Source organism: Frieseomelitta varia, unplaced genomic scaffold (genome assembly GCF_011392965.1).
Source record: "Frieseomelitta varia isolate USP_RPSP 00005682 unplaced genomic scaffold, Fvar_1.2 scaffold_396, whole genome shotgun sequence".
Classification (NCBI taxonomy): Eukaryota; Metazoa; Arthropoda; class Insecta; order Hymenoptera; family Apidae; genus Frieseomelitta; species Frieseomelitta varia.
Genome location: NW_025110141.1, coordinates 83068 through 106650, shown reverse-complemented (window position 1 = coordinate 106650; position 23583 = coordinate 83068). Strand labels below are relative to the sequence as shown.

Here is a 23583-nt window from a genome sequence, read left to right as displayed (position 1 = left end):
TTTCGCAAAGAATTACATTACAATACAATGTGTCTAAGCTAAATGGGATCACCTAAATATCTACCTTATTTATTGTTGCATGAAAAAACAATCTCAACAAAGTTGCACCATCTCAAAGGCCACATTTTTCTCTAAATCATTTTTGCGAATTTCAAAATCATCAGTAATTTTTTAAAATGAAACTGTAGATTTTCTTACAGAACACAAAAAAAAACCAATTCAGTTCATTCACTCAATGAAAGTAACTATTGTTGAAAGTAACTATAATTTACTAATTTATGTATACTTAACGGCGGAGCAAGTTACACATTCATTATCCAAACATAAATAATAGATGAAATTTCTGATCCAGTGAATGATTGGTTAGCTGTTCTTCAGTTTTTCTTCTATTCAAGTTATAAAGGTGTATTGAGTATTTAATTAAATCTGAATGTGTGTAATTGTAATTATTTTTGCGAAGTATCTCGAGATTTGAGATGAAATAGAGAGAAAAGAAATATGTGATTCCATTTAAAAAGTTATTAACGTTTGACCTTAATGTTTCATGAAAAATTAATTTTAAAAGAAGTTTATGCATATTCTTCCAAAGAACACTAATTTCTAATCTACATGAAATTTTGACAGAGTGGAGGGGACAGAGATAGCATTACAAGTATAAAATGTCAATTTCGGATTTTTATTAGTTAGCGAGATGTTAATAAAAAAAACTTTCTGTACAATATATTGAATTCTGCTTATACAGACATAACTAATATAATGGTCAAATCAGTTGTGTAGATAGACATCGTCGGTAAATGTTGGAAATTATTATTTATACAATTATTTATATATAATAATATCAGTTTAGTATCTATAGCATGTCTTATGTAAACTTGATTCATCGTGGATAAGGATTACCGGTAGCCAGGGAAATACATAATACAAATCTAAACACAACTCCTTTTTTAGCGAATAATGCGAAAAAATTAAAAAAGAAAAGTTGCCTGGGAATAAAATTTAATTATATTGATTTTAGATGAGACACCCTATAGACATCGAAGCTGATATCAGCTATGTAACACCCGGCAACTATACAACGAAAACAGTTGATATATGTAGGTAGAATTCAGTGTGTTATACTGAAAGTTTTTTTTTATTAATATTTCTAATAAAAATCTGAAATTAAAATTTTATATTTAAGATCCTTATTTCCTCTGCTCTATCAAGAACAGGTGCTTTTCGGAATTACATTCAAATTTATTTTCACCATTTGGTATAACTTTTGAAATAGTGCAATTTCATGACTGAAAAATTTTTCACGAATCACAATAAATAAAGTAGATATTTAAATGATCTCATTTAATTGAGACATTCTGTATTATTATATTATTCTAAGTACAATAATTTTAATAAATACTATTGATTTTTTCTTTCTCTAATTTACTATAAATGTAAGAAACTACCCTTTTAGTGGAACTGAATTATTCTACTGTCTTTGAAAATATGTTTTGTTGGCACTAAGTTCATTAATACTGCAACTAGCGTAAATTTGTTCTTAATTACGCATGCGTAAGAAAATGAAAACAGATTTTCTCATTGCATTTTGATACTATACTGGTATTTTAATACGATGCAGTAAGGGGTGTCGTATTGCTTGTTAAAAGTTAAGCATTAAGAATAATAAATATTTAAAATATTAACAATCAAATATTATACAAAACTGTTTGTTACTGATGTTTTTAAAGTATTATAGAAAAATGTTGATGGATCATAATGAATCGAAACTTCAAATTTATTTGTAAAATGGTCGTAATAATTTTTCGTTCTTTTGTGTACGATTTTTGAGTCAAGTGTATGATTTTGAATCAAACAACTGTCAACGCGATAACATGTAAATACATAAATTGTACAATCATATTTTATTACGAATTTAATAAGCACAAAATGTTATTATTTCATGCAGCCTAAAAATCATAAAAAATGTCAAAAAATGAATGTCAATCTTTATCATAATATGTCATTGAAAATCTGTTGTTAAAAGAAAGTATTGTTAAATTGCACCTTATAAATTTAAATACTGCTTTAACTTAAATGCATATTTATCTTTTCATTTACATTTAGATTCTATATTATAGTAATTAAAACATTTTGTACAGAAATATTTCATGGTAAAATATAGTGCAGAATAATTTATTATAAGTGAATGAATTTAGATATTACATTTAATAGATCTAACATGGTATTGTAGGTAATAAGGCTTGCTTCATTTAATTATAATATTTTAAGCATGTTTAAATAGGATGATAGTACATAGTATTTTGTCCAAATATGCACGCAAAATTTTTTAAGGAAGAGAGTGCATGAAACTTTCTCAAAGAAGATCCAGAAAAAATGCGACACTGGCTGAACTTGTTCATAGGCAGATGTACTCTAATTTTTGCAAAAATGGTTTGGATCCTCTTCATTATTATCTACACTTTTATCTCATTGTATAAATCACATTGCATTTCTTTTTATTATTAATATAATATATAATAAAGAAACTTTTGAAATAAACATATTAAAATGTTTAAATTGTTACAGACATATACAAAATTAAACAAAAATGCAAAAAGAATATTCACAATCAAATGTCCAACCAAAGAAAAGACAGAATGAACTTTTATACAGATATGGATATTTTCTATCAATGCTTTTATGTATGATTCTTGCTTCTATTAAACCACAATTTGGTAAAACAAATGGTATTAATTTATAAATAATTAATTTTGTAAATTATATATTTATTTCTTACAATTTTCCATTTGTAATAGGTGTTCTGAATGGTAATATTATTATTCGATATTTTGCTGTTCCTTTGACATACCTAGAAGCAGGTTTATTATGTAATCCAAAAACACTTTATTTAACATTATTTAATGGCTCTCTCTTAGTATTTACAATGGCTTTTATATATATTTTAATGCCTTTTCTGATGAGACTTGGAGTATGTTTGTTGACTTATGCCAATGTCAATGTATGGTTATTGAAAGGAATGGAAGTAAATAAATATTAAAATATTTTCTATAATTATAATATAGACATTTATAATAATCTAATCTTAATCTTTTTTGATTTTTAGGTACTTTACTGTATGCCACCTCCATTTAATACAAGTTTTGTTTTGTGTCGATTGGCACAAGCAGATTTATCAACAAGCATTGTAATTACTTTAGTATCTCATTTTGGAGGATTATTTATATCTCCCATATTATTATACTTTGTGGTATTTATTCATTATTGAAGCTTGAGTTGCTACATGTTTTTCATTTTATAAGAATTTTAATTCTTTTAGTTAGGCGCATCTACACCTCCTCTAGTTGGGGTAAATGTAAAAGAAACTATTTATAGTACAATTATACCATTAATTATTGGTGTTATGATTCAAATTGTTCTCTTGAAGTATGATATTTGTGCCAAAATTAAATCACCTTGGTTTTCTCAAGGACTATTATTAGCTACAGCATATCATTGGTTTTGTGATGCTGTATTGGTGGATGCATCATCTTTACAAGCTACTGATGTGCTATTATGCATATTAATTGGTAAGTTTATATCAAAATTTATATTTATATAACCAAGTGAACAATAATTATTGCAATAATATTTGTATAATATTAATGCATGTATGTAGACAATGTTTATGTGTGATGTATTATTAATTTGATTTAAGTGTAGAATATTGTATATTTTTTATTGTTTCGTTATGTTTAAGCTTGCGTGGGGCAACTATTTGTTAGCTGTTTGTGTTGGATTTTGTGCTCTCAGTGGTTACCTCGGAATATCTTGTTAGCTGCACTTTTTACAAGTACTCACAAGTCGGTTGGTCTTGGAAGCTGGGTTTTGCGTGGTGCTTACCATGGGTCAGCTCATGGTCCTGCAGTGAATTTACCATTGTCTGTATTACCAGTTGCACAATTACTATTAGGTAGTTTATTAGCTGGTTGGTTATCTCCATAATGTAAAATATATTGTGATTAATTTGAATAATTTCTTTTATGTTTCATTTTTAAAATTGCATGCATATACTATCTTTTCAAGTAAACTTTTTTTGAATATATGTATTTTGTGTGTATTTACAGAATAATGAAAAATTAAAAAATAGTTATATTATCTTTTTATAGTAAGTAATTAGATAAAAAATAAGGTAATTAGTTTACTTATTCATCATATTCATTATAGAAAAAAATGCCTTAATGAATAGTGTTTAAACGTGGAATTAAGGAATAAAAAGTCTTACATAGATTCAGGTTTCAAATTTTAATATGTAAAAAATCGTATGAAAATTATTTACATAATGTAATTTGAAAAAGTGAAGTGTTTAACAAAACATTGGGTAGGATTCGACTCAAAATTGTTTTCAAAATGTATCAAATAAGTTTATTCATATGTATAACGAAATGCCAAAGGCTTTGAAACATAGTCTATGATTCTTTTTTCTTTTTTTTTCTCTAAATTTCACGCAGTGTATACGAGTTTTACTTATTGCGGAATTTAATACTTACCTTGGAAACTAATCTTAAGAATTTGTATATAACAATTATATATTATTTTTTTCAGTATATATTGAAACAACTAGTGTAAAATTATGCACGAATAAGTTTTTTTCAATTCTAATCAACTTAGTTTCATTGACATTTGATAAAAGGAAATCATGACAATTATACATTACACTGTACATCATTACAGGAACAATTTTAAATAGTACATTAAGTGAAAGTAAAAAAGAAAAACCAATTACGCTACTTAGAAGCGTTATACGCTATATCTTATATGATAATTATATAATAAATTGTATTTGTATCTTACAAGTTATAAATATAGTTTCCTCACTTTCGATTGTAAAATTTCTGAAAATTATAAGTATCTACCTATATCTAAAAGTCTGGCTACTTGTTTATTATAGATATATCTTGAAAGAAATAACAAGAGACAATTCACAATTCTACACACAAAGAAAAAGGACTGAATTCAGAATAAGATGTTTCCCATACAAAACATAGCGATTTTATTCTACAAATAATGGGATAAATTTGGTTAGTTTTTTTGTTGTTGTTGGAAACTTGTATATCTGTTTTCTATTTCACGATGCGCAATTTGACACGGTACATTTCTTTATAATACCGTTATAATACGCATGCGTATATATTTAATAATATTAACAAATAGTGTAACACTCATAATAACGTGTATGAGCTCATAACCTGATTTTTTTGTGAAAATCGTGGTATTTAATGCATCAAACGACAATGCAGCAATGGCGCAAGTACTGAGCACATATTGATTTGCCCAAATCATTACACAGTCATTGTAGCTGATACCAAATTTTTGTCACAAATAACGCTGACGCTGCTATCGCCGCCAGCTTCGCGATTCACCGTCTTCATCTTCTTCTTCTTCGTTTTCTTCAAGAAGCAATGCTTCAGCGTTACCCTGTTATACAAATACAGGTTTGTATCATATAAAAGACAGACAAAATATCTTATATTTTTTTCATTTATTCGTGTATCAGAAAAAGAGCAGATTTTAATAAAAATAAAATAATATACAATTATTATATCCTTTTAAAAATTACACCGTAATCTAAAATTTTTAAGAACTCACTTCTAAATCAATATCTTCATCGATGGTAGGTGGTGCTTGTTCGGAACGCGAAGAAAGTTGTACAGACGCGTTTGTATTGCTACCACCGCCGCCACGATGTAGATGATGTCCAGAAACCCAAGTTATAGACAACAATCTATCCTGAAATGTGCGTCCTTTTACTAAAGCTATCTCAGCTTCTTTTCTTGACTTAAAATTGATTACGATCGAAGGCGTTGCGTCATCTACTATTTGATTTACTATTTCTCCAAATTGCTGAAATAAATAATACAGATATTAATTTACATGATTATACAAAAGCAAAAATACACATAGTATAAAGAATAGAATCTTACTTGAAAATGCGCTAAAACTTCAGCCTTTTCTTCGGTTTCGTAACCAGAGACTAGAAGACTTGTAGGTCTATGATCTACTGAAACATGAGTAAAACTCCCTCTGCCACGACCTCTATATGACAATGCATGACTACCTCGTATAACTCTACTGGATCTTGTACCTCGTCCAACAGCTGAACCTGCATTTAAACCTAACGCAGCAGCTTGTGCTCGTAATTCATTTAATCTCTTTTGCAATTCTCCAGCGTCTTGCCCTTCCTGCTGGGCTGTCATTAAATCTAATTCTGCGTCTAAAATCTCTTTCTGTGTTTGTTCTCTAGATTTGATTTGCGATTTGTTACCAGTAATTTGTCCATTCGCAGCCAAGTCTTTACGTAAATTATCAATAGATTGCTGCATAGTTTTGATCGTTGCCATAATTGCATCCTTTTGTTCTGGATTTTTCTCAGCCTTGTCAATCAGAGCTCGAATTTCTATCAAATGCTTATCTAATAATTCCTGTTTTCTCTTACGCAAATCGGCAGTTAATTTTAATGCCTCCTTACGTTTCTCTTCTTGTTTTTTCTTTAACGTTTCCTTAGCAGCTAATATTTCTTGTGTCTTTTTTATTGCAAGAACCTTGTCTTCTCGTGTAGGAACAGTGGTAGTCTTTGGCGATGTTGGAACCAAAGGTTGTGAGACTTGTTCTTCGGTTGAACGACGAGTGGGAATATATTCATTATCTTCGGTCTTCGCTGGCGTAGTCACAGCAGCACCCAATCGTTCTTTGACAGAAGGGCGACATCCTAAGTAAACGAAGCATTATATTAAACACTGAATTTTTTTTTTTTTTGTAAAAATTCACTAATAAGTAAATTAATATACATAAAAAAATATATATATATAAATGGTACATACCTGGAGGTACATTTTCAATGGCACCACCAACTGTATTGTTGTTAACAGTGTTATGCCAAAAAACTTTGATAAATCTATTATTTAACACAGCCTCTGTACTTCTGTATGCAGCCTTTGCTTCAGCTGGTAGCTGGAACGTAACCAACGCTCCCTCAGGATCTCCGCCGAAATTAACTTGGATATTTACAATTTTACCAAATTTTGAAAAATGATTATTCAATTGAGTTATGTTGTTCAGACTACGTGGAACTTTTTTTAATTCCAGGGAACAATTTGCTGGATTGTGTACCACTCGTTGTTTTGGTCCAAGACGATTAAAGTCGAATGCTTGTTTACGTTTTAACGGATTTGTTTGAGTATGTGTTATCTCAGACGAGTTTGTATGTGGAATTACTGGCACACTAATTAGTTCCCGTTGACCTCTCCCATAAATTCCAGGTCCGGGTTGAGGATGCCTACCCCACGACATTCGCGGTTCCATACTCGGTGCATCTGGGTTATATTCCGCAAAAGCATCTATCGAAATTTACATTAGAATATTGCATTAATTGTACATTAAAATTTTGGCTGCAGTTTCGAAAAGCACCAGTTTTCGATCGATATGAAATTTTGAGAGAATGAAGAGCAGGGAGGCGCCTAAATATAAACTTAGCTTCGAATATTTATCGGTATCCAAGATATCAATAAAAATCTTTCTTTTCGATTCTGCCTATATAGACGTTACTAATCAACTGTTTCGGTTGTCGTCATTGACTATCAAGTAACCGATAATGTAATAGCGATATCGATTTTAATATCTACAGGATATCCCATCTACAATTAAAATAGCTAGGACACCAAATTTTTTCCCATTATTCAATAAAAAAATAAGGGTTGGAGTTATATATCTTTTTGACTGTCAGAAAAAAAAGCAACCGGTAACACTTGTTCATAATGTTATAGATAACAGAATTCACGTGAATCATAACCTACAGATATCATAATCATCTGCTGTCTAATTTAGAATTAGTGACGATGACTACTACAACGAATACCATTGTAGTAATAATGTCGGTATAGGTAGAATTCAATGTATTGTATCAAAAGTTTTATCTTAATACATTGTTAATATCTTAAGAACTATTAAATGTCTGAAGTTAAAATTTTGTATTTAGAATCCTCCCCTCTACACTCCAATTCATCAATATTTTACATCAATTAGGAACTGATACTTTTCAGAACAATATCTAAAATTTTATATATAAAAAGTGCTGACCCATATTAGAATGATGTTGATTTCTTAAATGTGGAGGAGGTAAACTTGCGAGAGGAAGGTGTTGTGGAGGAGCATTTCCATTAGGTCCTGGAGGTGGTTCGGGTACTGCCGTTACAGGTACTGTTCCTGGTGCTTGAGCACTATGTGGACCAAAGGTCAGAACACGACTTAGAGCTACATCTTCTAATACAACTGGATCTGTACCATGATCATAGGGACAGAGATCACCTCGCATGCAGTAGCCTTTCTCTGTAAATATTAATTACTTGCTTTACAAAGTCCATTACATTCATCTTTGAAATTCCTTGGTAAATACAGACCATCAAAATCTCTGCATCTCCTCTTTGCTTGAAAACCTGGTTGGCTATTTGGAACATTAGAAGCAACGGCAACAACGCTTTGAATTGATTGACTAGTAGTAGACAACCTCATGTCTACATCTCCGTGATTACTATCCTGTGTTGGAGTTCCTCCGCCAGGACTCCCGTCAATTCTTTCTGTTCTATCTACGTCCATTCTTTCAGTACGATCTATCTTTTTACGATCTAATGATCTTGATCGTGACCGAGATCGAAGTGGTGTCGGGGACCTGTTTCTAAATCGAGCTCTGTGATCACGATTGTCAGGACCGTCTCGTATTCTTGGGCGTATTGGTGATGTACTACGACTTCTACTCCGTCTGTAAAATAGACTAAATATTGCAAAAAAAAAAGAAAGAAAGAATATGAATTCGAATATCTTATTAGTAGGAATAAACTTTGTATAAACCTTCTATCATGCCGTCGTGTATTTGGTGGCGATTCGTTTCTCCATGGTCGACTCCTGTCGCGTTCTCGATCGCGACGAATATGCTCCCTGCTTCTTGATCTACGCCTATCTCTCTCCCATGAACGTGAACGTGATCTTGTTCGAGACCTCATTCGACCGCTTCTGAAATATGTGTAGATTATCTTCCAAAAATTGTATTACAAAAATTTTGTAATTTTTTTAATAATTCACAAAAAATTCGACTCACCGACTCCTAGATCGTTTCTCCTTCTCTTTGTCAATTTTTTCAGAGTCTGATTTTCTAGTTTCACGTTTACCAATTGCCATAGGTGCAGATCCATTCATTTGAAGTGGAGCAGGGGGATTTGTATTCATAGAAGTAATTGCAATTGTACTTTCAGTTACTTTTTCTGCAGCTAATGTTGGTGGTGGTGGATTTACACCCGGTGGTGTCCCACCACCATCTGGATCACTTTTTGGAGGTGGAAGTACATACTCTTGAGTTTCTAATGTTTTAAATAATAATTCCACAAAATTTTTTGTTTCTGTAAAAGAAAAAAAAAAAACAATATTATGAAGCATAGTCAATTTCTTAATATTGTTTGTACTTAAAAAGAAAAATGTACCTTGCTGCAAAAATACATCAAGCTGTTCAACCATTCCACCTCGCAACTCTTCCAATGTTTTGTCCTTTTTAACAAGAGCATATACATATTTTGCTAATGCGGCAGGATCTGCATCACAACTGTAAAATCATATTGATATTGTTTTGAAACAATAATTGTAACGTAATTATGTAATATTCAAATAATAAACCCATAAAGCATGAATTGACATACGTATATATAAATATATATAACTATATGAAAATCATATAACAATCACACACATTAAGTTTTCATTGAAAATTCTGTATACATAATGAATAATGAAGCAAAGAATTTTACTTTATTATTTATAATATAGAAACAAATCATGTTTATAGGTTATAAAATACAGAACAAAACGTTAAATTTTATTAGATCAATAAACCATAAATGAATAAATGAAAATAGTTACATATTTCTATTTAATTAATTATAAATTAGTAACAAAATTATCTTCTATAATATAATAAATATAAGTAAATATATATATATACAAATTTAAATTTTAACCAATTTATAAATACATCTCTCCCTAACTGAAGCATCTTCTGTCATGAGTATATTAACAACTACTGAAATGTTTCTAACAAAAATTACATACCAAAGGGGAAGCTATTTCGAACAATGGTCCCTTTCCAAGCCATAAACGAAATTTTAAATAAGCATTACTGTCAACAAATTCTTAGGAAATGGTTCACTGTTTAAGTTGTTTATGTAGGAAAATTAATACATTAAAAGTGTATTCTTATCGCGATAGTTGAACAATATTTGAAGTTCGTGTTGTGGACTAAAATACAACCGGGACGAATATCCTACGTTCAATTATTTGAAATGCGTTCGCTGTAAAACACGGATGAGAAACAGTCTGGAAATTGGACGTACCATCGTTCGATCATTATTAAAAACATGATAATTCGGTGGGTGAATGCTGATCGAAATGATCTATCGACGAATATTCAGAAGCAAGAAGGGTAATGTACATGTAAATATAATTCTGCATAGGGTGTAAAGCATAGCACATGTACGGCCATTTACAACATTAAATGCATACACATACACCTAAAACTGTTCTCGGACAAGCTGGCCTACTTACAGTGGCTCCAAGACGGCAGTGAGCCACGCCTTGAATTGATCCGGATTCTCTATTATCATTTTCAGTGAATAGGCGACGAAAAACACATGGAACTTCTCAAAGACACACGTTAATTACACAATTTCTGGGCGGGAATAAGTACTCTCCTAAGTAAAGACAGTCGCCATTCTGAAATCTTTCTCCTATACACGCAGTGTTCACATAGATAGACTTTTCGTTTCTAGAAAATATCACGCGAGTCGCTGCAGCAGCATGTCAAATAGGTTAGGTTTGCTCGTTAGTTTATGAACATAGACATTTATGAACATACATTGTGTATAGTTATATGTATTTGCATTGCAATGTAAGATACATCTTCAAACATCTCCGTTTCAAATTTTGATGTGTTTTAAAATACGTGTACTTTGTTTGATGTTCAGTTGAGTTAGGAAATGTGAACACTAGTCTTAAATTACAGGCTTGCAGTCGCTAGTGAATTATAATTTTCAAACGGTGGCTTTGTAAGAAATGGTTATTGTGGAAAATGTTTAAACTGAGCTACTAAACCTGAACGCGTAATTCACTTAGTAATAACAAGTATATTTGTTCAATTTGAGGTTAATGATGTTCATGTTCGAAAAATAGTTTCTTATGTTATATTAAATTTTTCCCGCTGTTTTCCCTAGATTTTGATCACATGATTTTATTTATTTCTCTTGGGTTGCTGAAAAGAATACGATTGAATTCAATATGTAATTTTTGAACGAAGGGATTCTTAAAATTAAGATTAAACTAAATATTAGATTAAAGTTCTTAAAACTAAATTAAATATTAAAAAGTGAAAAGGTTTTTGCGTTTAAGCTCGTATAGTCCATTATAAATAATTTATTCTTGTCAAAGTTACTAAAATAGTGAAATTCTTAAAAAGTTACAGTACTGTTTGTACAATTTGAATTTTTTTTGATGCTATTTAATATACTAAATACGTTAAAGTGATTTGAAATGTTGAATGTGTTTACAACACTTGAAAAATATAAATGATATTCAAAATTTACAATCAGAGTACAACAAACATTATTTTGTTTATAAACGAGTATATTTTCTCGACTATACCTGTTATTCTTTTACGTTCTAAATATGCCAATAATTTTTTGATTTACTAAAAGTCACATTGTAATTTCAACCTATTACGCGGAAGTGTACAATTCCATTTCCTCTGGCACAGAAGTTTGTTTATCTTTTTTATAATAATGACTTATTATACCAGCTCCTAATGCATCTGCTATGATGTTTAAGGTGGTTCTAAAACGATCTCTAGAAGTCAAGTTATAAGCTATCAGTATTTTCAATAAATATGTAAAATTATGTAAATACATCGTTGGATGCTTACACAAACCAATCAATAGCGATAATTAATGAAACATCTTCTACTGGAACTCCCACGGAATTTAATACCATTATTAACATTACATAACCACCGCTGGGTAAGCTGGCAGCACCAATACACGATATAGTACAGGTTATACTGTAAATTTCTCAATATTATTACATTATGATTTTGTGTTATCTCTATGAAGGTAAGAATGAAAAGAATACGTACCAGATTATTATGATTTTAAACAATGAAAATTGTAACCCGTGTAATTGAATTATAAAGATTGCACCAATACTTTCATACAAAGCTATACCATCCATATTTATGGTAGCACCAATTGGTACAATAAATCTAGATATTTTAGAAGGTATTCCAATACTTTCTAAGCATGATATTGTTACTGGAACTGTAGCTGTACTGAATGATTGTTAAATATTCTTAATTTAATAATAAATTGACGATATATTTATCTTAATTAATTACCTTGATGATGTACCAAATGCTGTAACAAAAGCTGGTCCAAGTTTAGCTATAATATTATATGGAGATTGACGAGTGCATATGAAATATACTAGAGGAAGTAATATGAAACCTTGTATAAGTAAACCACTGAATACAGTTAAGATATAAATTCCAAGCCTTTTTATTACACTGTCAAAATCTTCCACGTCGAGAATTTTTGCACAAATAAGAAATAATGCACTCACTGGTACCAACCTGTGTAAAATGCATATGCAGTCAAATGAAAGTTGAACGATCTTTTTTTTTTGTCATACTTCACACTTAGTAATCTTACGTTATTATCCAACTCATGATCTTCATCATTGCATCTGATAAAGATCTAAAAAATTCGATTAAAGGTTCTCCTTTTGCACCTATATTTTCAATTGCTAATCCTAAAATTAAACTGAAGAATACTAATCCTAGTACATTTGTTCCTGCTGTATTTGTGTGGCTTATTTTCCACTCATCAATTGGTACTAAAAGATAAAAATCAAATTTTAATTTAACTTTTATTCGTTCCTCAGATATGATGTATATTCCATATGATGTACCTGATTCATTCTTTGGTTTTTCTAATACAGTTTGATACTGAAACAATATTTTATTTATGTCTGTTGTTTAAATTGAGTTGATTGTAATAGTAGCTAAAAATGAAACATAGAAATTTATAAAATTTTGTTACCTGAAATAAAGTTGCACTCACAATGTTATCTGGCATAAGATTTCTACAATATGAATAAAAAGAAATGAAATAAATAAAGAACAAGAAATGGATAAAAAAACAAGGAATGGATTAACATCATAAGTAAAATACCGAAATAAATCTAAAATTGTATCCACTGTCATTGAATATCTCGTTGCATTTTGTGTCAAAATATTTCTATTTTTAAGTAAATCACCAGGTCTTATTGTTTGAACTAGTGTAACACTTAATACTATTCCAAGTAATGTTGTTGTTGTATAATAATATAATGCCATTTTTCCAATCTTACCTGTGGATTAGAGAATTTTACACTACATTAGAAAAAATTTTGTAAGCTTTGTAAAATTTGATATAAGTTTGTACGTACCTGATTTTCTCAAGTTGCAAGAAGCACTTACTATAGTAGATGTTATAAGAGGTAATATTAAACAATTTACCATCCTCATGAATAGTTCTCCAGGAAATCTTAAATACATTATATTTCGTTTGGTCCATGGTTGAAGAGTAACAGTTTTAAGAATAAGTCCTAATAAAATTCCAATGCATACACCAATAATTGTACCTAATATTAATTTTTGTCTCAATACTCTTTTTAATATATTCATTCTATCATTTAGCAATATTTGTCATTAAATGTTATTTATATTAAAAATTGTTAAATTCTTTTTTGAATATGAATATTACATGAATATTAATGATAGAATATTTCATAAGACTTTGTGTAAATAAAAGATAAGAATTCTTATCTTTTGTGATAAAAGGAAACTTTTCTTTGTTATAGAATTTTCAGAAAATGATGATTATAAACTCTACAGTTTTATCTAAAGTGTTGGAAATATGGCTAGAACATTACTTAAAAATAGGCGACATTACCTTGAGAAAGATATCTTATGACAGTGGGTATATTTATGATTCTTTTACAATCATGATACAACGTAAGAGATTATTATATCTTTATCTTACAACTATTTTCTTTTTAAAACTGATTCAGTGAATTTAATCTCAAATTAGTTTATTGAAGAAATATCCTTATTATATAAATAAATAAATTACTAATATTGATATTTTATTTTTTATTTATTTTGCATCTATTACAATATAATAAATATGATCGTGCACAATACATGAAGGATGTGTATTTACACACGTTTTTATTAATTTTCAGGCCATAATTTTACGTATTTGTAACTGAGTTCGCATTATAATGCTACATTTTTTCTTAAATCGTTCAATATAATTTATACATATCTTTACAGTTCTGCATAATTCACATCACATTATGTATTTCATTTGTATCCAGTCTTCTGAAGAAAAAAAACTCTCATAATACATCATCTATGTCCATCAAAATCATGATTATTAATCTTTAAAGATTTCAATAATTAGTTTATTTTTTTCTTTATATGAAGTATTAGTGAGATCAGTAAAGAATTTTATTAACGTTACATTTATACAAAGTCATGTTTCGTAAAGTTTACATATCTAGATCTACATATTTCTCTATACTGTTTAATATTTGGTTTTTTTTTTTTGTATGTTACGCAATTTTCATTTTTCTTCTTTTTTATTCAACTGCGATCCTTATAAATCGTATTTTTCTTCGTTTATTTTTTCATGTGAGGTAATTTGATTTTGCTCAAATAAAAAGAGAAAAATTTGTTTATTGACTTCCGCTTTTTGGTGATTACGATTCGCCAGCCGCAATAACGGATTCCGGTATCCTGCTGAGGTGTTTCTGACAACACAACCTACGTGACAAAAAAAATTAAGATTTTGATTAGTCTTTGTTTTTGCTTCTCATTGCTTTATCATATAAATAATATAAATTTGACACAACACACTTAAATGTAGCGAGATGGTTATTCTGAAAAGATTAAAACATTATGAAATCTCGTAAAATTCACGTTTCGCTAAATTTCTAGTTTTATTGTAAAATCTAATGTTATATATGTATAGTTATTTTTGATCATGCAAAATATTTATAAGTTACGATTTAGTAGAAAAGGAATACAAAAATCTACTGATACCACTTCCAAAACTGAACACTGTAATTACAGTGCATAAGGATCAGCTACTTCTATTTTCTTATAAATCAAGTATATGTATGTACTTGTATATCATTCGAGTACTGTAATATTCAAAAGAAAAAAAGAAGAAACAGACGAAAGAAATTTAAAAATTTATCATTCAATAATTTTCAAATTAAAACTGAATCAAATGAAAACTTCAAGGGATGGAAATATTTAAATTCTAATACTAAAGTGTACGATTGAATGGAAGTTGTAATTATGTATATTTATAAAGCATAATGGAATTATGCAGTGCATTGTAAAGAAAAATACAATTAAGTACATTGCAGTAAATATTTGTACAATCTCATAAGAATCAAATGTTTCGTTAAATACTTGGTGATTTATTGTTTCTTTACAGTTATTCAAAATACGTCGCATTTATATTGTAGACATTTATATTGTAGTCCCTCAAAAGTGAAACTGTGTTAATACCTGTCCCTACAAAGGTGTTTCCTTTCGTGCCTCGGCCTTCCACTGAAATCCATTAACTCGCGTTGTGATAGGCTTATTTCTATTAGTTGCATTTTCAATTCCATTTCTAACACCTGCTACTAATCTCATGGCTGGGTTGGAGACCAAGCCATTGCGCTTTGGTTTTGCATTGCTTGCACTGTAATTAAAAAATTATTCCTTTCAAAAAGTGTTTCTCCCGCTTAATCTCTATTAGAAAAGTCTCTTCATAAGTATATTCATAAAACCAAATTTACAATCAAATTGTCAATGATTCACATCTAAACGAGTGCAATGGAGTTTTTTTAAACTTTTCAAAATTTTATTAGTAAAAATCTTACCTGGCAGGTGTGTGGTCAGAGGTATGTTTCACGCTTCTGCCAACACCAGCACCACTGTTCCCCAATATTATCCTCATATGAGTGTCCCTAGTGAAATGAGTATCGGCCGAGTTTCTTTTCTCATCAAGCCCATTTTTCTTGTCCTTTGTCACGCTTAAACCTAACATCTCGTTAGTTAATTCAAACGGCTTGCTAATGTCATTTTTGTCGATAATCTCGGTCTTTATGTTGATCGGTTCGTAAATGGCCGATGTGTGATTATACTCTCCGATTTGCGTTTTGTATGACATATTCTGGTTTCCGGTCAATAACGACACACCGAGCTGACTTTGTATCACGTTCGCCGCGGTCTGGGCACTAGGTGGACTCGTATTCGTCGGTGAATAAGGTATCAGGCTGTCGCTTAACGGCGAGTGAGGCGGCGAAGCGTAGATGGGACTCTGCGGTTCGCTTTTCAGAGGCGACAAAAGTTTGCTGAGTGGTCGGCTCTTCGCTCCTCTCGTGCATTGTTGCAGTTGTTGCGTGAAAGATAATGGTGTCTAAAATTATAGCAGTCAGATAATGCGTGGTTCTCCGCATCGGAGTCAAATTCGTGGCGTGTATAGATCGAGTTGGCCTCTAACGTTCGCATAAAAATCAACTGAGTACATGTTAAATGTGCATCAGGTTGTTTCGACAGTTAACAGATTGCGTTTGAACAAAATCTTCGTATGGAAGAGTGGCATTGTCAAAAGAAAAAAAACGATCTGTACACGAGTGCATGAAAACAGAATTAACAAAACATGCAGCCAGAAAGAGATGAATGGAACATGACGGATGAGAGCCGATTGGAAGTGGTATCGGAGAGCTCGAACTGGCTCCTCAAGTTACAGAAGAGAGTTAATCGGGAAAGCATTAGAAACAACAATTGTTACCTACTTTTATTACCTGATTCACCATCGAATTCTGATTGAATTTCCCCTGATCGCTCTTCGTGCTGCCGGTCAAATTACTGCTGGACTTGCTGTTGCTAGAGTTATTGCCCAGAGACACGCAGCTTCTTCTTTTCGTCGAGTCTGGTGACTCTGCTGGACTGTACTGTGTTGACAGAGGGTTCAAAATTGCAGACGATGGTTTCGTTTCAGCTGTGGAGTTTGATGTTACTGACGTAGCAGTACTACTTCCACCTGTGTTATATGCGAATCACACAATGAATACATATACATAATCATAGATCAACAGATAAATGAAAAACAAAAGATCATTGAAGAGAATTACGAGGAGTAGACGAACCTCCGTTGATACCAGGCCTCAGACTTCGTTGATTAGCCGAATGTTCCTCGAGTAGTCTAACCACAGTATCGTGGCCACTTTTGGCGGCTACTTTGATAGCATTTCGACCACAGTGATCAGAATGACTGGGATCAGCACCGTGGTTTAAGAGTGCTCGAACACAATGTTCATGACCCTCTTGTGCAGCGATACCTGAAGAATATTGATGAATGAAGACACTGTATGCTAGGAGATGTAATGATAAGAAGAAAGTCGTGTCACTGATCAATTTGATCATTATCATTACCCAGAGCTGTTGCACCTTGATTGCAAGTATGGTCAGGGGTTGCTCCATGTTCTAAGAGCAATCTAACAATGGCTGCATGACCTTGCCAGGCAGCAGAGTGTAAAGGAGTTCTGTTCTCGTTGTCGCAGGCGTTCACGCTGGCACTGCCTTCTGTTAGCAACAGGGCTACCATTTCGACGTGTCCTTGCCAAGCACTCACATGCAGCGGTGTTCGACCCTGTAAAATTAAATTCTCAAATGGATGTACTTGAAACAAGAAATGACTAAAACGTACAAATTTCACTTACTTCTGAATCCCTACTTTCCACATCAGCGCGAGCATGCTCCAATAAGAATCGGGCCATCGCCAGTCTATTCTCTAGGGCAAGAATATAAAGAGTGCTTCTTCCATCAGCGTCTTTTGCATTCACGTCTGCATTGTGAGTCAATAGTACTCTGACGGTGTCGTAATGCCCCTCCAAAGCTGCGAGTCTACAATTGTTATACCGTTTGTAAGATATTTTGCAAAATTTAGAACAGAAGATCTATGTTGTTATTAGATTACCTAAGAGCAGTCTTTCCATCGTGAGCATGTTGATCGATTGGCGCTCTATGCTGTTCCAGGAGCCTTTCAACCAACGCGGCGTGTCCTTCTTGCGCGGCTAGCATCAGAGCACCTTTTCCATCGTTGTCAGTCTCGTCAATTTTTGCTCCGGCTTCCAACAGTGCTTCACAAACATCGATGTGACCTTCGAATGCCGCGTAATGTAACGGCGTCCATCCTGAATTGTCCCTGTGTTGTTCGTCCAAGCCTAAACAATTATGACCAATGAAGAGAGATTGGAGAGAAGTGGGAGCAAAAATAATTCAGAAAAAAAAAAAGGAGGAAGGTATTTGATACCTCTGTCCAACAATTGTTTCACTACGTCGGTGCCACCTTGGGCAGCAGCCACGCTCAAAACGGTCCTGCCCTCGTTATCAATGCTGTCAACGTAACATCCCCAGAATAAGAGAAGAGCGACCACTGATCCATGACCCATGCTGGCAGCTGCCCACAAAGGTGTACGCCCGGTAGCATCGCAATGATCCACATCAGCCTCGTATTCCAGCAGCAACTCGCAAACGTCTCTGTGTCCCTCGAACGCGGCCACTAACAACGGTGTCATACCATCCTTATCCTGATGATCGACTGCAGCTCCTCTCTCCAAGAGGATCGTGACCACCTGTGACAGAAGATCATATATTCGTTCATTAAACAAGAATTCACCAACCAACAGAGTATTAATATGAAATTAAAAATTTTCATGCTTCGACTGACTATTACTTTTGTGCATTTCAGTGCTGTCAATCGCTATTGAAGTCACATGAAAATTCCAATGAAATTTGCAATTACCATACAGGGAGATCTCACTTTAGAACTTCTTTTCTAACGATGACTGAACTTCGACAAATTTTGAAGAGAAAAATCGGAACTGGCAAAAATTCGAGCGCAATCAAGAACGGATCGGCACTAAAATGATCAAAGGTCTCTAATATGTCAGCTACAGTCTGAGTGAGGTCAATCTATCAAATTCAATCTAGGAAAATCAATTTTCCTATTTGCCTCGAGCTACCTTATACCGCAATATATTAAAAAAGTCAGCGTGACACGACAAATGGAATGATATTAGACAAACTAAAACTTCGTTGTTAGTACGTATGGAAAGAAAAAGAAAGAAAGATGGTATTCATGTTGCTGCAGTGTTTTGTGCGACAACAGAGCTTGCAAGTATCTCGTTCTTGCTCGTCGTATGGCATCTTTACTCTTCTTTGCTTGTTTCACAGCCACGGAAACGAGGGGGAACGAAAACTAACTTTTGCATAGCCATGATTGGAGGGTACACAGAGGGCAGCTACGCTGAGGGCAGTCCTTCCGTCGTTATCAGCGTGATCGATCTCCGCGCCAAAGTCTAGAAGGTGTTCGACGATCTCGCTGTGACCCATGTAGGCAGCGGCAATTAAGGCGGTTCTACCCTCGTCATCGGTTCTGTTGACGTCGGCGCCGTGTTGCAAAAGTGCTTTAACGATGTCCTCGTGGCCACCCCATGCGGCTGCCCTGAGCGCTGTTCGTTGATCCCAATCGGCGCAATCCACCATTGCCCCGTGCTCCAGCAGCATTTCGACTACCTATATTTTTATTTCACCGTTTATATTCCTCCACTTACTTCCCCTTTTACTATCATACTTCAATACTTGCAACCCTCGTTAACATCATACACGTGACAATTCGATTGTTACTCTGTTTGACTATTTTGACTATTTAAATTGCGTTGCCACATCGAATTCGTATTACTCGTCTGTTATTAACGTCTATGATTATTCTCTTAACAAGAACGATAATGATTCTGTTAAGGGTGAATGATTTGATGTCCGAAGGTTTGTTGTTTTACTGTAACGATTACCTGGGTATGTCCACCCCAGGCAGCAGCCCTGAGAGCTGTCCATCCATCGCAGTCAGCGTGATCCGCGCAAGCCCCTGCAGCTAACAGAACTCGCACCACGTCTCCATAGCCGTGTCTCGCTGCCAGGTTTAAAGGTGTTTGACCGTGACGATCGGTGCTTTCCAATTTTGCCTGTATAATTAGAAAATATACATGAGACACAGGCTCATTCCCTTTATTTAATATTTTCTTTTTAACATGGAAAAAGGCCAATAATTTGTTATGATAAAAAAAGATTGCAACCTAAAAAGGATCTCAATTTATGTGAATCTACTTTGGCAAAAGGTTGCCAAAAGTTTCCAGACTGTTTCCCATTTCAGTTTAAGTTATACGTTAATAGAAATTGTATTTTACGAGTCTCGGTAGGCACTGTGGTCATAGGCTGGACTTTCATTTTGAGGAAGTCATTATTTCAACAATATAACGAGATTGCACCGCAGTTAGAAACTTTTGACAAGCGCTGATATTTATGATAATTGCTGTGACTAATAAAGGAAGGTCATAAACCTGCATAGTTGCGGTTAATACTTCATGATTCGTTTTACGCTTCTTCCCCATTAGGTTCTAAACTCGGTTTCTCTTAAAAACCGCTCTTTACGAGATCCCTTTATAATCATTACGTAAATTCCAGTAGGCAGGAAATTATTAAACATTGAGGAAATTTTCTCTTTTATTGTCAGGTCGGAAATATAATCTAGCTATGGAAAAGTATTAATAGAACTGATAATCTAATACTCTGAAAGAAGTTTTACATGTCAAATTTGGTTGTAAAGTTTTTATACATAGTGAAATCTTTTTTCTCCATAAATCTTTCTTGGTAATTTTATAATTTTCGTCCAGCGTCTGAAAGATGCATTCACGACGGTGTCGATGCAAATGAAGATCTGTTTTAAAAAGTGGATGAGGATGATCCTTACCTGAGGACACGTCGCCAGAGCCAGCTCCAGCAGAGATGCATTACCATCTGCAGCAAGCGTGTGCAGCACTGTTCGTCCGCAAGAATCAGCTTGATTGATGTCCCCGCTTTCGCCGAGCAGTTCCGTTAATGGTTCGCTGGGAGATTCATCCATAGGGCTTACGTCTTGCGAGACCTATGGAGACGCAGACCAAGTTACACGAATTCTGTTTTCAGAATTGAAAGTAGGTTCATTACAAGCACCCAAAACTTTCATTTATAATAAAATTACGAAATGTTCATTCATTTTAATTCTCTATTTAGGAGCTAGGCTCTTTTGTTTTCTCAGAATCTAGGATTTGACAGATCAGTTACTCAGAGAGAAAAGCAACAGGAATTCACTCTGAAACAGCCTTCTCAGTTTCTCAATTACTCTTAAAATTCGCAACGCTTTTAAAATTAATTACTTGACTAGAAGAGACAGCATCCTTGCTGGCGTCGTCTTCGACGACCTTCTCGGAGGGTTTGGCGCCGGCGTCGATCAACAATTTCAGCAGCTTCACTTCCTGCCTGGGCCAGAGTATACACTCCGAGCTATCCAGGTAGCAATCCTCTATCGGTGCTCCGCTGCTTATCATCCAGAGCACTTGAAGCGTGTGCACGTCCAGGTTACAATTTGTGGTGGCGACGCTAGTTATCGCCCGTTGTAGGTGTTGGCCAAGCACGCAGATTTCATCGGCGTTCAATTCCGGTCCACGAAGGGTGTAATACGCGGCCAGCATCGCGTGACCCTCTACAGCGGAGCAGAGATACTTCTGCGTACAGTGTTTCACATCCAGCAACCATTCAGCGAAACTGTGATGGAACAGCATCAGTGCACCTGCACGAGAAACGGAGATGACCCTGCGTAGAAGGTGCAAACGTCGATTGAAGTCTTCTATCGTGATGTTGGCGCACGCGGTTTTCACGCATTTGTAGAGTATCTCCTGGGTGATTGGTAGCTTCGCGGCTAGGATCACGTTCAGTAGAGGTTGAACTTTGGCAAATTGCTTTCGGCTGAAGAGCCTTTGACACAGCCACAGGTAGAGACCGTTCAGGGTGCCTGGTATCTCGCGAACCTCCCTTAGAACGATGAAGTTCTCGGCCACTCCGTCGAGAACTTTCTCTAGGTAGAGGAAACAGCCGTTGCTCTTGATGTGCAGCTGGTTTAGCATCTCGGCTGTGTCGCGCGAGATGTGCTGCCTGGACAAATGAAAATTAAAAATCAATTTCATCTAATGATACGGTAAAATATCTAAAATATTTGAAACATTTAAATGTTCAGAAAGTATTAAAAAAAAAAAAAAAATTTAACTGAAAGTGTGAAAATCTTTAATTTAAATTCTCAAAGGTTCCTATCCAGGTTTCAAGAGTGCTGAATAAATCTTTCGTAATTATTTTTAAAGCTGGAGAGGATACAACTGTTGATGAAAGAGGTTCCAACAAATTCAATGCCAATACCTGAGAGCATCTTCTTGATCCAATCGTGCAAGGATGTATTGCTGAATGTCTCTCACAACCAAAGATTTCCTTAGATCATCCAAGGGGATCTTCCGGAAGCCGCTGAACATTCGCGAGATTGGTTTGCTCTGGCGTCGTGCAGTACAAACTAGAAGCAACCACTGAGGGAACAGATGATGATGATTGGCCAATAATTCAGCGATGGTCCTGCTGACGTTATCGTTTTCCCTTCTCGAGTCTCTGGTGCCAGTTTGAGGGAGATCCAGCGTCTGTCCCTCGTCGATCGAGTCGACTAACAGGAACAGACAGCATTTCGGTGGCTCTAACTCCAACAGAGGGAACAGCAACGCTTTCTTCAAAGCATCGTCGGGGTCTCTATCGAGGACGTCCGGCTGCAGAGCGGCTTGTATCTCTGGATCGGTTCGAAGCTTCTCAGCGTAGGCTTCTGCCACCATTTCCCTCGATGTTAACGGCACTGTCGTGGCGTTGGCAGCCGTTGTGCTGCCTGGTATTGGGGAGCTCGAGGCCACTCTGTGGAACGAATAAGAAGGATCATTTGTGAAAAATAATTTTAATCAAATTCAGCGTCGCAAAGATTAAAGCTCGTTCTCCCAAAGTGGCGTTACGTCAATGTAAAATTATATCATTTGAACTGTACTTTTACTTGTACTTGTACTTTTACTTGTACTTTACTTTTTAAAGTACTAACTTTCATTTCATTGAGTGAATGTCAATGGGATTGGGTTAACAAGCGACAAGGTCGAGCAAGTTTGAAATTTTCATGTAATCACGGATACCACTAACCTGTGAATCCCATCTGAACCAGGTTGCAGAAGCTGAGCGACCAGAGACCTGACAAACTGAGCCGGTGACAAGGAAGCCTCGCTCCTAGCCTGACAGAAATGCCTGGCCAATAATCTCCTATTCAACGATCTCTGATGTCTAGCGTTGGCACCGGCCGACGGCCAGGCCAATTCCGCGCTGAACGCGGTCTTCCCACTTCCTGGACCGCCGACGACCAAAACGCCGCACGTCTTCGAAGCTGGCCTCTGTTCCAAGCAATGGGACAGCTTTGTGAACGCCCATTCGCGACAGAAGAACCGTTTCTTCTCTATCACCGGTGCAGCCAT

At 34.2% G+C, this 23583-nt stretch overlaps 4 protein-coding genes across 13 annotated transcripts; 1 reads left to right on the top strand and 3 right to left on the bottom strand.

The window, feature by feature from the left end:
• Nucleotides 1–1554: 1554 nt before the first annotated feature.
• On the top strand, nt 1555–4803 carry LOC122531378 (sodium/bile acid cotransporter 7-B-like). 3 transcript variants are annotated; one of them, XM_043659241.1, is made up of 8 exons: nt 1558–1870; nt 2228–2427; nt 2563–2723; nt 2793–3019; nt 3101–3244; nt 3314–3563; nt 3734–3946; nt 4579–4803. In XM_043659241.1, exons 3-8 carry the CDS (start codon nt 2585–2587, stop codon nt 4674–4676), a joined length of 1071 nt encoding a protein of 356 aa, XP_043515176.1. In that variant the 5' UTR covers nt 1558–1870; nt 2228–2427; nt 2563–2584; the 3' UTR covers nt 4677–4803. The 3 variants fall into 3 exon arrangements, with proteins under 3 accessions (XP_043515178.1, XP_043515176.1, XP_043515177.1); XM_043659243.1 differs by lacking the exon at nt 3734–3946 and having other exon boundaries at nt 1555–1870; XM_043659242.1 differs by lacking the exon at nt 4579–4803 and having other exon boundaries at nt 1559–1870; nt 3734–4008.
• A 206-nt stretch (nt 4804–5009) lies between these two features.
• On the bottom strand, nt 5010–10829 carry LOC122531371 (RNA-binding protein 26). 4 transcript variants are annotated; one of them, XM_043659222.1, is made up of 10 exons: nt 10618–10829; nt 9504–9622; nt 9125–9422; nt 8878–9039; nt 8430–8800; nt 8110–8358; nt 6855–7370; nt 5958–6742; nt 5623–5877; nt 5010–5451 (listed from the first exon to the last, which is right to left on the bottom strand). In XM_043659222.1, the coding sequence occupies exons 1-10, from the start codon at nt 10674–10676 to the stop codon at nt 5371–5373; spliced, it is 2895 nt and encodes a 964-aa protein (XP_043515157.1). In that variant the 5' UTR covers nt 10677–10829; the 3' UTR covers nt 5010–5370. The 4 variants fall into 4 exon arrangements, with proteins under 4 accessions (XP_043515157.1, XP_043515158.1, XP_043515159.1 ...); XM_043659223.1 differs by having other exon boundaries at nt 8878–9036; XM_043659224.1 differs by having other exon boundaries at nt 8430–8788; nt 10618–10828.
• Nucleotides 10830–11463: 634 nt separating this feature from the next.
• Nucleotides 11464–13884, bottom strand: LOC122531377 (excitatory amino acid transporter-like). The gene is made up of 9 exons (XM_043659239.1): nt 13546–13884; nt 13290–13467; nt 13158–13200; nt 13027–13063; nt 12768–12951; nt 12455–12688; nt 12197–12388; nt 11987–12121; nt 11464–11910 (listed from the first exon to the last, which is right to left on the bottom strand). Exons 1-9 carry the CDS (start codon nt 13781–13783, stop codon nt 11784–11786), a joined length of 1368 nt encoding a protein of 455 aa, XP_043515174.1. The 5' UTR covers nt 13784–13884; the 3' UTR covers nt 11464–11783.
• A 352-nt stretch (nt 13885–14236) lies between these two features.
• On the bottom strand, nt 14237–23583 carry LOC122531368 (ankyrin repeat domain-containing protein 50). Of its 5 annotated transcripts, none has more exons than XM_043659211.1 (15): nt 23258–23583; nt 22454–22984; nt 21421–22195; nt 20976–21149; nt 20020–20190; nt 19433–19744; nt 18480–18801; nt 18144–18390; nt 17887–18070; nt 17600–17816; nt 17314–17505; nt 16960–17207; nt 16042–16580; nt 15683–15860; nt 14857–14926 (listed from the first exon to the last, which is right to left on the bottom strand). In XM_043659211.1, exons 1-14 carry the CDS (start codon nt 23581–23583, stop codon nt 15689–15691), a joined length of 4410 nt encoding a protein of 1469 aa, XP_043515146.1. In that variant the 3' UTR covers nt 14857–14926; nt 15683–15688. The 5 variants fall into 5 exon arrangements, with proteins under 5 accessions (XP_043515149.1, XP_043515150.1, XP_043515146.1 ...); XM_043659212.1 differs by having other exon boundaries at nt 16969–17207; XM_043659213.1 differs by lacking the exon at nt 19433–19744.

Bases quoted from the DNA above. Each gene is read 5' to 3' on its own strand.
- LOC122531378 (XM_043659241.1), top strand. From the start codon at position 2,585: ATGCAAAAAGAATATTCACAATCAAATGTCCAACCAAAGAAAAGACAG. The intron at 3,020-3,100 runs GTAAATAAATAT...TTTGATTTTTAG, and splicing joins GGTTATTGAAAGGAATGGAA to GTACTTTACTGTATGCCACC. The intron at 3,245-3,313 runs GTATTTATTCAT...TAATTCTTTTAG, and splicing joins CCATATTATTATACTTTGTG to TTAGGCGCATCTACACCTCC.
- LOC122531371 (XM_043659222.1), bottom strand. From the start codon at position 10,676: ATGATAATAGAGAATCCGGATCAATTCAAGGCGTGGCTCACTGCCGTC. The intron at 9,623-10,617 runs GTAAGTAGGCCA...ATGATTTTACAG, and splicing joins ACTGCCGTCTTGGAGCCACT to TTGTGATGCAGATCCTGCCG. The intron at 8,801-8,877 runs GTTTATACAAAG...TGCAATATTTAG, and splicing joins ACACGACGGCATGATAGAAG to TCTATTTTACAGACGGAGTA.
- LOC122531377 (XM_043659239.1), bottom strand. From the start codon at position 13,783: ATGAATATATTAAAAAGAGTATTGAGACAAAAATTAATATTAGGTACA. The intron at 13,201-13,289 runs GTATTTTACTTA...TTCATATTGTAG, and splicing joins ACAATTTTAGATTTATTTCG to AAATCTTATGCCAGATAACA. The intron at 12,122-12,196 runs GTACGTATTCTT...AGAAATTTACAG, and splicing joins TTTAAAATCATAATAATCTG to TATAACCTGTACTATATCGT.
- LOC122531368 (XM_043659211.1), bottom strand. From the start codon at position 23,583: ATGGCTGCACCGGTGATAGAGAAGAAACGGTTCTTCTGTCGCGAATGG. The intron at 22,985-23,257 runs GTTAGTGGTATC...TTCGTTCCACAG, and splicing joins GGTTCAGATGGGATTCACAG to AGTGGCCTCGAGCTCCCCAA. The intron at 17,208-17,313 runs GTTCGTCTACTC...CATATAACACAG, and splicing joins GAGGCCTGGTATCAACGGAG to GTGGAAGTAGTACTGCTACG.